The 12,627-nt window shown below is 53.3% G+C and overlaps 1 protein-coding gene across 2 annotated transcripts in view; it reads left to right on the top strand.

The window, feature by feature from the left end:
* Positions 1 to 9,774, top strand: part of LOC103623809 (acyl-CoA dehydrogenase family member 11) — an 18,722-nt gene extending 8,948 nt beyond the window's left edge. The window contains exons 9-16 of one of the 2 annotated variants that reach the window (XM_017746505.1): positions 979 to 1,119; positions 1,435 to 1,527; positions 1,909 to 2,016; positions 3,875 to 3,973; positions 7,349 to 7,520; positions 8,232 to 8,298; positions 8,578 to 8,717; positions 9,074 to 9,774. In XM_017746505.1, the coding sequence (XP_017601994.1) occupies positions 979 to 1,119; positions 1,435 to 1,527; positions 1,909 to 2,016; positions 3,875 to 3,973; positions 7,349 to 7,520; positions 8,232 to 8,298; positions 8,578 to 8,689 (792 nt within the window). In that variant the 3' untranslated portion in view covers positions 8,690 to 8,717; positions 9,074 to 9,774. The remainder of the gene's footprint in view (positions 1 to 978; positions 1,120 to 1,434; positions 1,528 to 1,908; positions 2,017 to 3,874; positions 3,974 to 7,348; positions 7,521 to 8,231; positions 8,299 to 8,577; positions 8,718 to 9,073) is intronic. The other variant, XM_008642976.2, reaches the window with a different exon arrangement.
* Positions 9,775 to 12,627: the final 2,853 nt, after the last annotated feature.

The following is a 12,627-nucleotide window of genomic DNA, read 5'->3' as shown; positions in this document are numbered from 1 at the left end:
GGAGGGCTACGGCGTAGCGAAAGCTCGAAGCAGCAGTGGGGCAGGGCAGCCACAGCCCGGCCTCCAGCAGGGCAGGGAAAACGGCTTTGGGATCCCAGCGTTGTTTCCAGCAGAAAAAGAAAAAAAAACGGCCGAGACGAGGAACCCGCAGCTCCTTTCTCTGCAGCTCCTCTCTCCGGATGCTCAGAGCGAACTGACCCCACACCCAGGTGTAGACAAAGGAGTAGCCAGGCCCGCCCCACCCCGCGTTTTGTCTTTCTTAAGGACAGCTATTTGTCCCCTAGCAACATGCCTATGGGAGAAAATTCCTTTAACAGGAAAAAAACTAAAACTAAACTAAAACCCCAACAGACTGGTACAGACTCATCCAACTTCCCTGGGAGCTCCTGCACCAGGAGATGGGCTGTAAACAGTATTTAAAAATTCTCTTGCAAGGTGGGGGAAGGCAGTCAACATCTGTCAAACATCACTTCAAGCTCCAGCATCTCCTTGTCTGTAGCCAGAACTCCCCCTCTGAAAGAAAGGGCAGATCCTACATAGTCCCACAACACAGAGCTCCATATCCTGATGCTTCCCAAATCAAAACTTGCCAGGGTAGTAAGCTGCTCAGGAAGAAATCTGTCACAGGCCTTGCAGCTCCTGGTTCTCAGAGGCTGACCATCATCTCACATCCCTTACCTTTTGAAAGGATGTGGATTTGTGGCCTGGATGCCTTTTAGGAGCTTTGTTAAGGCTCAGGTAGGCCTGATGAAATGCATTGCCCCTTTCCTCTACTACATCACAGTGTCCAAGAGTGGCAGAGAACCTTTAATATTCCATACTTTGTGCCTTGGCTGCTCAGAGGTCTCTGTCTCTGAAGCTGTGGGTCTGAGCAGGCAGGGGTGGCATTTTACCCTGGAGGCAATCTCATGCATGGAATCCTGGAATCAGCAGAGTCCAGGATCCCAGCCAGTGAATCCCCCTGTTCTCTGCTCACAGGTGCAGGTGAGAGGGGCGTTTCTGCTGCTTATGGAGATCGTTCGCCTGCTGGGCCTGGCTGAAACCAACCTGGCGAGTGAGCAGGACCAGCTGCTCCTGAGGCTGCTCATCCCAGTTGCCAAACTGTACACAGGGAAGCAGGTATGGAACACATGGATTAGCCCAGAGTGTGGAATGTTGGCAACCACAGAGCTGGGAAGAGGAGTGTGTGACACAGCAGTGAGGGCAGGGGGTACCTGCAGCAGTTCCTGCTCTGGAGGCTGCTGCTCCTGCAGGTCCTGTCAGTGTCACTCGGGCTTCATTCTCCAGCTGCTCCTCCTGCAGGTAATGACCAGCCTGCCTCAGGAGATGAGCAGGACCCAGTCAGCCCATCCCAGCAGGAGCTGTTATGTGGTGTGAGAGGTTGGATTTTCCCCTCAGACACTGTGGATCATACCAGCTCTCTGCATTTTGCAGGCTTCTGCTGTGGCTGTTGAGGCGATGGAGAGTTTTGGAGGCCAAGGTTACATGGAGGACACAGGCTTGCCAGTCATGCTCCGGGATACTCTGGTAAGAGAGTGGCAGGAGAAGGTCCTGTGTGTCATCAAGTCCCCTGCACAGCACTCTGGTTCCGTGCTAAAGACACACTCAAGGGAGAACACAGCCCTCCTGGGCTCACTTCAGGTGTGGCAGCGTCGCCCTCCCCCTTTTTGCCCAGTCACCCCCAGGGAGGGACAGGATGTGTTCCTGGTGCTGAGGTTGTTCCCTAGCACAGCAATGGAGCTGGGCTCTACTGCTCCCTTCCACTTGTTGTGAGACAAGATATCTCTGGAGATATCCTTGATATCCCTCACTTCTGCTGTGTGTCTTTGTTCCCTCACACTCCCCTTCCTTGCTGCTGTCACTCCAAAGGCTCCCTCATGCTCTTCCACAGTCTCCTCTTCCCCACAGGTGCTGTCCATATGGGAGGGGACAACAAATATCCTGTCCCTGGATGTGCTGCGATCCCTCACCAAGAGCCAGGGGCAGGTGATGGCTGCGTTCCTGTCCACAGTGCAGGTGAGCCCACACCTGCAGCCCTGCTCAGCCTGATTCACACACCTTGGCAGAGCCTGGTTTGGGGTTTATGCACCTGCCTGAAACTGGCAGGGAATAGGCCCAAATTGAAAGCTTTAGACAAGTATTCCAACGGTGTCTTACAATTCTGCTCCTTAAATAGCTCTTCCTAAAGCAGGATGCAGGCAGTGCTCATCCTGGGATCCTTGTGGTCAGATACTTTCAGCTCAGCAGTGAGGAGCTTGGCACTGTAGAGTTCCTCATGACAGGTACCAAAATAAGTATATTTTTAACGTGACTCACCTTCCTGAATCCAAAATAATTTTGCGGTTTTGTTTCTTAACTGGAAAATCACCACAGGACTGCTGAATATTGAACCTCACTAGGGCTATTACTGCATTATGACTTTCTATTTTTATTCCCTGAAAAGATGGAAAGAGCCAAAGGAATTCCATTGCTGCCTCTTTGGATTTGCTGTTCTTTGGCGCTACTTTTAAAGCTGCTCAGGTGACAGGAGTTAGAAGCAGCTCAGTGTTTTATGAAGGTGAAGGAGCATCACCCGGCTTGGTGTGTCCCAAAAAAGGAGATGGGAGCAGCCCAGGAGGCAGGATCAGAGGGTGTTGCCTCAGAGGAGACATTATTAATAATCCAGACACAGCAATCCCGATTTCATTAGCCCAGGCACAGCAGGGGAACCCTGGGCATTTGGAGTGCTGGATTTGATTGTGTGCAGCCTTCACCTTCCCACTCAGACCCCGTGAGAAAGGAAGGGTCTGGGACACTGCTCTCCTGCAGCACTGGGAACTGGACAGAGCTTTCCAGAGCCTGAGTAGTTCTCCCAATGGCTGCAGTTGGCAACTTCTGTCCCATCTCACCCCCCCAGCTCAGCTGTGCTCTGTACGCAGCACCTCTCTGATCCCCAGGGATAAGGGTTCCCTTGCCATCCTCTCTGACAACTTTTGAGAAGGGAGAAATACCTCAAACAATTTGGCCACCAAACAAGAAACCAAATCTGCTCAGGGGCAGGACTGAGCACACCTGCTGAGGGCAAATCCAGCTGTTGGCAAACAGCAGCTTAGGCTGACACTGCAGGGGGAAGTAAAGGAGCTGGGGGTAGGCTCTAAAGTAATTTGGGAAGAAGCAGCCTCCACAGTAGTAATAATTTAAACAAAAACCCCACAAAGGTGCTGTGCTGCACCCTGGAGCACCTCCCTGCTGCAGCTCAACAACGGGATAATCAGGGAAGCATTCGGGAGCACAGCGTGGTGATGCAGAGCAGGGACCTGCAGAGCAGTAACACGAGTACTGAGATTCATTAATTAATGAGCTCCTCAGTGCTCCCATCAATCACGCTGTGGGTGAGGCTGGAGGGGGGTGGGCGCTGCCTTCAAGGTTTCCAAATTCCAGTAATGCCACTGCCTTTACTGGCCATGTCACACTGAGGCTGCTGCATTTCCAAGGAAAGTGGCTGGGTTGGGCTCAGAGCAGTGTGGATGCTCCAATTCTGGATAGAAGAGATCAGACCTGGCCAATTTCAGCTTTTCCTTTATGCCTGGGGCAGCCAGGTGCCGGAAAGGCAGCCTGGGAGGGATTTCTGTCTGCAGAGTTCTGCAGGAATGTGCTTGAGTTTCTATACCAGAATCAGGTTTTCACTCACAGGTGATAAACAACATCTTTCTGAGCTCCAGGTGTCCAAATTCTTTCAGTCTGTGAGTCTGGCTCATTTTGAAACATCCCTCCCAATCCTGTCTAGTGAGGAAATAATTTAATCCATCATAAAGGGGTTTTACTGCTCCAATCCCTTTCCTTTTTATTGATGCACACAAACCGAGTACAATTTATTTTATGTTTGTCCATCAAGGTTCTCAGTGTGCAGGACTGGTGCCCATTGTCAGAGTGCTTTGCAGAAAGCAGCATTAGTACCTGTGCAGCACTTGCTTCTCTGAAGGTCATCGCAAGGGCAACTCCTTCTCTTGCTTCTTTCCTGTGTCAGTTGTCTCTGCTGATGGTGAGATACCCAGTGCTGCTGGGGCTGGGGTCAGGAGCAGGAACCAAGGGTTGTAATTATCCTCAGGAGAAGGGAAATAGAGAGAACTTCCCCATCCTTGCACACTGTGATTATGAGAAGCTGGATATTTAGGGTTTTTAATCCACAGGTGAGTTTGTGACAAACCACCTTGTCTAGAGGTCATTAGTCTGGAAATCCTGGGGAGAAGAGCGAGTGTGAGAGACACGGATGGAGCCATGGGTTTGAGTTGGAAGGGACCTAAAAACTCACCCCATTCCCACCCCCTGCCCTGGGCAGGGACACCTTCCACTGTCCCAGGCTGCCCCAAGCCCCAATGTCCAGCCTGGCCTTGGGCACTGCCAGGGATCCAGGGGCAGCCCCAGCTGCTCTGGGCACCCTGTGCCAGGGCCTGCCCACCCTCCCAGGGAACAATTCCTTCCCAATATCCCATCCAGCCCTGCCCTCTGGCACTGGGAAGCCATTCCCTGTGTCCTGTCCCTCCATGCCTTGTCCCCAGTCCCTCTCCAGCTCTCCTGGAGCCCCTTTAGGCCCTGGAAGGGGCTCTGAGCTCTCCCTGGAGCCTTCTCCTCTCCAGGTGAGCACCCCCAGCTCTCCCAGCCTGGGTCTCCAGAGCAGAGGGGCTCCCGCCCCTGGAGCAGCTCCGCGGCCTCCTCTGGACTCCTCCAGCAGCTCCAGGTGCTTCCTGTGCTGGCCCCAGGGCTGGGGCAGCTCTGCAGGTGGGGTTTCACCTGAGCAGGGCAGGAGGGCAGAATCCCCCCTCCCCTTCTGCCCATGGTTTGGGATCAGCCCAGGACACATCCTGACTTCCGGCTCTGCTGTGGTGAGAATTTCAGGTGGATACTGCTCAGGGCCAGTCAGTTCATGTTGTACTAAAATTTTATTAGCTGGAATTTTGAGCCAGAGCCCTGGGTGTACTTTCAAATTCAATTACAATCTGAAAAGTGCCTCTAAAATAGGCCTGGGAAGTTTGTTGATTATTGCATTTGAGTCACTTCAGGTGAAATTTGGGCACATCCCAGGACAGGATCTCAGCAGCAACCCCGCATGTGTCGTGCAGGGCTCAGAATCAACTCTTGCCTCAAGAATTTCTGTGTAGGGCTGTAATTCAGGCTGTAAATCAGCCCTGCAATCTCAGACACGTGACAGTGTTTTCAGGTCCTTTTCAGACCACAACCCCAATTTCCAAACAGCAGGAAACAAATCGAGGTTATTGATGTGGGGCCGTGTGTTCACTCCAAGCATTGACACGAAATTGTGCTTTTAGCCCTGTTTGGGATGTTCCTCCTGTCACTGTATTTTTAGATACTCATGATTAATCTTGTAAGTAAAAACCACTCTGACCGCATTGCTTGGGAGCCAGTGAGAGCAAACAAACAAGCAGCATCTTAAAATTCCTCCATGAAAACAGAGGGAATCAGAACTACTGGAGCTCTGAAGCTCCTTTGCTGATTGTTTCAGGCAATAATGGGGCAGTGATGCTCTGTGTGCCTCCCCCCAGAGCTGCAGCAGAGCAGCCAGGAGAGAAGAGGAGCTGCTCCTGCCTCAAGCATTGCCCTGGAGCAGCTTCCAGCCTCTCCATCCCAAGTGCAGAGAGGGCATGGAAAAACCTTCCAGGAGATCCAGGGCTTTTGGTTAGGAAAGGAATAAGTGCAATTGGAACCAAAGAAAAAAGTAAATTATTGGTGAGCAAAGACAGTAGAAGGTCTTTTTTTATCCCTTAAGGATAAATGATGCTCTTACATTCCTGATCCATATTCCCAGGTGTTCAAACCTTCCAGCTGTGACAGCATGTCCATGTCCCAGCCACAAGCAGTGCACGTCGTCCCCGTGCTCGGCTGGTGCCGTGCTGGCTCCACCCAGACTGTGGGAATACGGTGATGCCTTTGGGATCCGTGATCCTCGTTAGCAACAACCTCCGAGCTACTTTGGAACACCTCATTAGTATTCTGTGGGCTTGGAGCTTTATGGGCTTTATGTTGGCACCAGAGTTGTTTTTGTATTTGATCAGCACATGCTGGGGGTGTTTCTGCCCCTGGAACCCAGAACAGCAGCACTGGGAAGTGTGGAAGTTTGGGGTCTGAGCAATCGGAGAACACAGAACAAACCTGAGCTCAGCCCAGCCCAGATGGATTTTCTGGTCCAGCAAGAGGAGCTGCGGGATCACCTCAGCACGGAAAACCTTAGAAACATAAAGAATTCCTTCTGTGTAGCTGCTGCTCACAGGCTTCAGTCTCGTCTGCAGGTTATTGATGAAGCTAATTAATGAGCAGCACCTTCCACCACGCGCTGTGCTGCTCCCATCCAGCCTTTGGGGATGCTCTCCAAGCTGATCCCTCAGTCCTGCTGCAGAGAGAGGGGTTTGAGTGAGGAAAGATGGGACCACAGCCCACGAGGCAGGGCCACCCCCAAACACAGGCAGTGTCCCATCCCTCCTACCAGGGAATACACAGGAGACACAGATGAACAGCACGGGAAGGCCGTGCCCAAAGAACAACAATTCCAGACTCTCTCGGCAGAGTATCCCTGGTGCTTTCACAAGGGATTTGGGATGTGGCAGAACAGCAGCTTGGCTCAGCCAGGGGAGCTTTCAGGCAGTGCTGTTGGCACAGTTAAATGGCCAGTGTCCATCAGAATCACAGAATCCTTTAGGTTGGAAAAGCCCTCTGGGATTAAGTCCAACCATTCCCCAGCACTGCCAAGGCCACCACTGACCCACATCCCCAAGTGCCACATCCACAGGGCTGTTAAATCCCCCCAGGGATGGGGATCCACCACTGCCCTGGAGCTGTGACAGTGCCTGGCCACCCTTTCAATGAAGAAATTTTCTCAAATATCCAACCTGGACCTCTCTCAGTGGAGCTTGAAGCCATTTCCTCTTGTCCTGGGGCCTTTCCCACTGACACAGTTTACAGAGGAAAGCTCCCTTAAATATGAATTTTCCTGCCTGGACACAGCTTGAGCATATTTGTGCAGGTAATAATATAACCCTGGGAGAATTAGACCCTGATATACAGGTATGGAGTTGGAGAGAATCGGGGGATGAGAGCTGATCCCCACGTGCAGCTGGGAAGCCAGAATGGAAACAGCAACATGCTGGCTCTGCTCACAGGGATTCTCCATCCCCAAGGCAAGGCTGGGAGCGTCCTTTTGGGCACATCCCCTTCCCTGGCTGCTCCACCCGTGTCAGGGACAGCCACCTGCAGCTGAGCTTGTTGCCAGCAGCCGGGTGCGCCCAGGGTCCCAGCAGCCCCTTCCTGGCACAAAGCAGATACACTGGAATTTCTCCTGTGGTTGTTCTCTCTGCAGAAAAAGCTGGAACTGGCTTCAGGCACTGAGGAACTGGCCCCAGGCGTGCAGCGGACACGGGAAGCCATCGGGAGCCTCCAAGAGTTCATGGCAGCTGCGGGCTCAGAGCAGGCACTGACCATGGAGCTGGCAGCCAGGGACTTCTCCTACAGCCTGGCACGGATCTACACAGGCAGGGCAAAGACAGGAATCACAGAACCATGGAATGGTCTGGGTGGAAAGGGACCTTAAAGCTCATCCAGTGCCACCCCTGCCATGGGCAGGGACACCTCCCACTGTCCCAGGCTGCTCCAAGCCCCAATGTCCAGCCTGGCCTTGGGCACTGCCAGGGATCCAGGGGCAGCCACAGCTGCTCTGGGCACCCTGTGCCAGGGCCTCCCCACCCTCCCCAGGAACAATTCCTTCCCAATATCCCATCCAGCCCTGCCCTCTGGCAGTGGGAAGCCATTCCCTGGGTCCTGTCCCTCCATGCCGTGTCCCCAGTCCCTCTCCAGCTCTCCTGGAGCCCCTTTGGGCACTTTAGGAAGAGGCTCTGAGCTCTCCCTGGAGCCTTCTCCTCTCCAGGTGAGCACCCCCAGCTCTCCCAGCCTGGCTCCAGAGCAGAGGGGCTCCAGCCCTTGGAGCAGCTCCGTGGCCTCCTCTGGACTGGCTCCAGCAGCTCCACAGCCTTGTGCTGATGGATTTCAGACCAGGAAGGGGCTGGGAATCAGCTGTAGACACCTGATTCACACCTGGGTCAAGGGTGGAGCTCAGTCCCCACCTTTCATGCTGAAGCAGCTCAGCCTTCAAGCACTGCTGAGAAGTGACCACCGTCCTTTTTTCCTGAGCCCTGGGCTGTTCTGGCAGGAGCCTGGGAATACTGACACCTCCTACTCCCCCACAGGAGCTCTTTTAATGGAACACGCAGCTCGGCCTGACGCTTCCTCCACAGACGTCTGCGCTGCCCTGAGGTAGGCACAGCCCTGCCCACCCTGGCCGTTCTGGATGATTCCATGGGCAGTGTCAGAGGCTTTGCTCTGCCTCCGGAGTGATCCAACTCCTGGCCACGGCCAGACCCACGAGCACCGCTGGGAACCAGCAGTGGCTGCTCTCAGCCCCGGGGCTTTTCCCTGCTCGGGAGATTTGCATTCCCGCACTGATGGGCGGGATCGCACCTGGGCACGGCTCAGGTTGGCACCAGCCCCGTGTGTGTGGCCGGGCTGGCACAGCCCATCCTTCTGTCCATCCAGGTGGTGCAACCAGGAGCTGTGTCCGGTGGCCGTGGAGTCAGGGAGGGGCAGCTACCGGGGCGGGGCAGCGCTCCAGGACAGCGCCCTGGTGTTCGGGAGCAGCCGGCTCTGAGCGCCCGCAGCCCCAGCACGGACACGAGGTAGGTTGCAATCCAAAACAAAACCTCCAAAATCCTCAGGTAGCTGCAAATTCAAGGTGCTGTGGAATATCCCGTTCCACAAGGGGCCAGACCAAATCCTTTAGGAGTGACCCCCACCTGCCCCGGGCTGAAATCTGCAGGTTTGAGGTTTCCTAACGCAGACACAGTCCTGAGAGTCGCTCCAAGGTACTGGAATGTTCTCTCAGTGCTTTAGGCAAAGCCCCAGTGACAAAATCCAGAAGCAGCAGCTCTTCAAGTGCCAACCCTCTTCTTTTTGAAGAAAATCAACCAAAATCCAACTGAAAAATTTCTGAAGCTGATTAAATACGAAAACCACCATTTTTCCTGCTTTCTAGTGCTGACCACGGACTTCACCCCTGCACCTGCCCTGGATGGTGTTTGCCGTTTCCACCCACCGTGGCTGTGGACCACATTGACCTCCTCAGGAACTGCTGCTTTCTGAAAAAAAAGGGATTTGTATTCTCTCTGGCCTCCAGAAAGTTGATTAATTCCCTATGCACGTGTCCTAATGATGCTGCAATCCATCCTGCCATAAATTCTACAGAAGTTTTGGATTGAAATCCAGTAATTCTCCACCTAAGCACTGGCTGTGTGCTCCTCCTCCCCCTCAGCCCATCAGTCAACCAGCTTGGTATTGCCCTGCTGGCCACAAGTTTTTAATTAAGAAGTTGCTAATAGCAGAAGAAAAGCACTAATAGACCAAAGACAGATGGAATTTATAGCTGGGAAATGCTACAGCAGCCAGACACTGAGTGGGAAGAGGGGGAAGGAGCTGTTTGCTGAGATTGGAGTTGTCCAGAGTTTCAAAGCTGGCAGAGCCACGAGGACACAAACGGTGGCTCCAGGGAGGAGCAGAGTGGAGCAATCCCGAGGCTCCATGGGCTCCCTGTGTCCTGGCACAGAGATCACAGGCTGAGCCAAGAAGAGCTTCCCTGGAATCAAACAAATGCCGTGAACCAGCCCCAGGACCAAAGGGCTTCTGTTGTCTGTGCATTGCAGGGAATAAAGAGTGTTTGGGTTTGAAAAATCTCCTACATCACAGAATCACAGAGCCATAGAATGGGTTGGGATGGAAGGGATCTTAAAGCCCATCCCATCCCATCCCACCCCATCCCACCCCACCCCCTGCCCTGGGCAGGGACACCTCCCACTGTCCCAGGCTGCTCCAAGCCCCAATGTCCAGCCTGGCCTTGGGCACTGCCAGGGATCCAGGGGCAGCCACAGCTGCTCTGGGCACCCTGTGCCAGGGCCTGCCCACCCTCCCAGGCAACAATTCCTTCCCAATATCCCATCCAGCCCTGCCCTCTGGCACTGGGAAGCCATTCCCTGTGTCCTGGCACCAGGCTCTGTCCCTGCAGTTTGGTGTCAAAGATCTCACAGGTGTCCATGCACAGGAGCTGCTGTGCCCCATAAAACTCAGGAGAACGGAAAGTGGGGGAGCAACGTGTGGCTCCGAGTGATGATGGCAGCAACATCCACCAGCAGATGTGCCCGTGGGTCCAACAGCAGGAGGTGGATGTGACCCAGGAGGGAAGGTCCTTGTGCTGGAAGTGGTTGCAGAGCTATCAACCCCTGGATCCCCTGCTCTCCCTAAGGGCTCATCTCCATCCAACTGCTGCCAATCCAGGCTTTCCTTCTTCCCAGCCTATTTTACATTTCTGAACATCACGATTACTTTTTTCCTCATATATGAGCTATAATCTGCCTAAAAATAAGCCCCTCAAACTGGGAGCTCTGCAGATGCACCAACACAGAGAACAAGGGACTGTGAATTCATCACTGTGTGAAAATGACAAATTTATTAAGATCTAAATATTCACTCTGAGGCTACAGCAGAAGAAAGGCTGTTAACACACACGAGGGTCTGACACTTCCAGTGTTGCTGAACAGCTCTGCCCTCAGGGCTTTGCATGGGTTCAAACATTTCATGTGCTTCAGGTAAGTAATTGAGACTTCAGATGTCATTTTAATACAAATCCCACCCAAAAAGAGGACAATCAAACCCATCACCTGCTGCCACTGTGAGGTCTAAAAATCATTTCGTGACAGAGCTGTGGGAAATCAATTTAAAACCCAGATTTTTTAAATAATAAAGTGAAACTTTAGCAGCATTTATGAAATGTCAAAGAACGGTGAGCTGAAATCCCAAAATGCAACAATGGCTGCATTGTGGGAAGGGATGGACAGCTCGAAGGACTGTGGGACACCTGGGCCAGTCCTGCACCTGGCAGAGCTGCCCTCTGCTCAGTGCTGGCTCCAAACCTTGTCCTGGATAATTCCAGGATCCATCTGTTCAACAGGCCCTGAACCCGCTCAGCTTCCTGCACGTGGTTATCGCCCCTTGCAGCCTCCAACACCTCAAAAGTTCTCGCAGGGCAGGCTCCATCCCACCCCTACAGCCCTTCCCAGGGGGTGGAGCAGTTCCCAAACACCTCCTTCCCCTTCTTTCCCCTTCCCTCCCCACCAGAGCTGTTGGTTTCCACCCTACACCTGCCACCATCACACCCACCTGTGCCCAGCTCTGAGAACTGAGCCCTCCCAGGGTGACATCCCCGAGCCCTCCTGTCCAGTGACTCCAGTGCCACCTTCCCTCTTCCCTGTCAGGGAGGAGGGGCCCTGTTGGTATCGCACTGAGTTCCCAGTGATTTCTAACGCTGTTTGTGAGATCCCAAGATCCCCTCTGCCTCCGGAGGTTGTCCTACAGCCCAGGGGCAGCACTGAAGCCGCTTATCGAGACAGCAGCGCCGCTGTCCTGACAGGCTCATGGCCCGTCCGGGAGCTGGGACAAAGAAAAGAGGGAAGGAGGCTCCTTAGGAAGAATTGATCGGGGGAAATGGGCTTTGACACCTCCAGCCGTGCCCTCCTCTGGCAGAGCTGCTGCCCTTTGACAGGAGCCCTTCTGCACCGCGGGGAAGTTCCGAACTTCTCCGATCCCTCTGCCAGGGGCAGAGAGCCACACCCAGCAGTGCCCTGTCTGGGGCTTGTGACGTCTGCAGGACAATGAGCTCCTGAGAAAGCACTCAGGAGAAACTCAGGTATGAGAGGAGCTCCAGGAAATCACATCGTGAGGTGTAACTGAATCACTTTGCGTGTTCTGCACAGCACCAAACGTGATTCCTGCTTCTTTTCCACTCCAGATCGCACCAGCGGCTCTGCCCCAACCTGGTTTGATTTGATTTAATGACCACCATCAAATCACAGAGGGATTGTGCTCAAGGTCTTGTGCTTACACAGGTCTGGCCCCACATCACTCACAGCTGCTCAGACCCCTGAGAATTCAGGGTAAATCCTCAAATATGTAAGAGAAGCAATAAACGATGGTGGGGGAGCAGAGGGGACAGGACTGTGCACAGCCAGAATGAGCAGGCAGTGCTTGGAAAATGGGAATAATCCTTGTGCAGGACAAACATCAGTTGAGTTTTCCACCTTCTGGGAAAAAAGATCTTAAACCTGAGTTTGGTTTGTTCCCCAAGAGCCACAGCTCCAGCATCCAGCACCAGGATAAGGCAGGTGCAAGTGGGAACAGGGCTTCCTCTGCCAAACCCCACCGAGAGCAGGGGGAATTTCATGGAGATCTGGGCTGCTCCTACATTTGGGTAACATCATCATATGATGGTTGGGTAAGGGGAAAAAGAAAAACACGGTATGGAGGGAGCTGAGACTCTGGCACCTTTCTCCATCCTTGGAAAATGGTGCTGATTGTGCCAACAGAACCTGGCAGGGTGTGTACGTTGTGTCCTTCCCCCTTCCCAGAAGACTCCTGCACCAGGAAAACCAAGCCTAACATTTAATTTTTTCTTCTAAGTTTAGGAGCAACAGTTTGTTGTTCCTTGGAATGACACAGCGTGGAACAGAAAGCCAAGGGCAGCAGCTGCAGCCTCCTTTCCAA

Source organism: Corvus brachyrhynchos, unplaced genomic scaffold, assembly GCF_000691975.1.
Source record: "Corvus brachyrhynchos isolate BGI_N302 unplaced genomic scaffold, ASM69197v1 scaffold19, whole genome shotgun sequence".
NCBI lineage: Eukaryota > Metazoa > Chordata > Aves > Passeriformes > Corvidae > Corvus > Corvus brachyrhynchos.
Note: the sequence above shows the minus strand (reverse complement) of the source record. Positions and strands in the feature narration are given on the sequence as shown.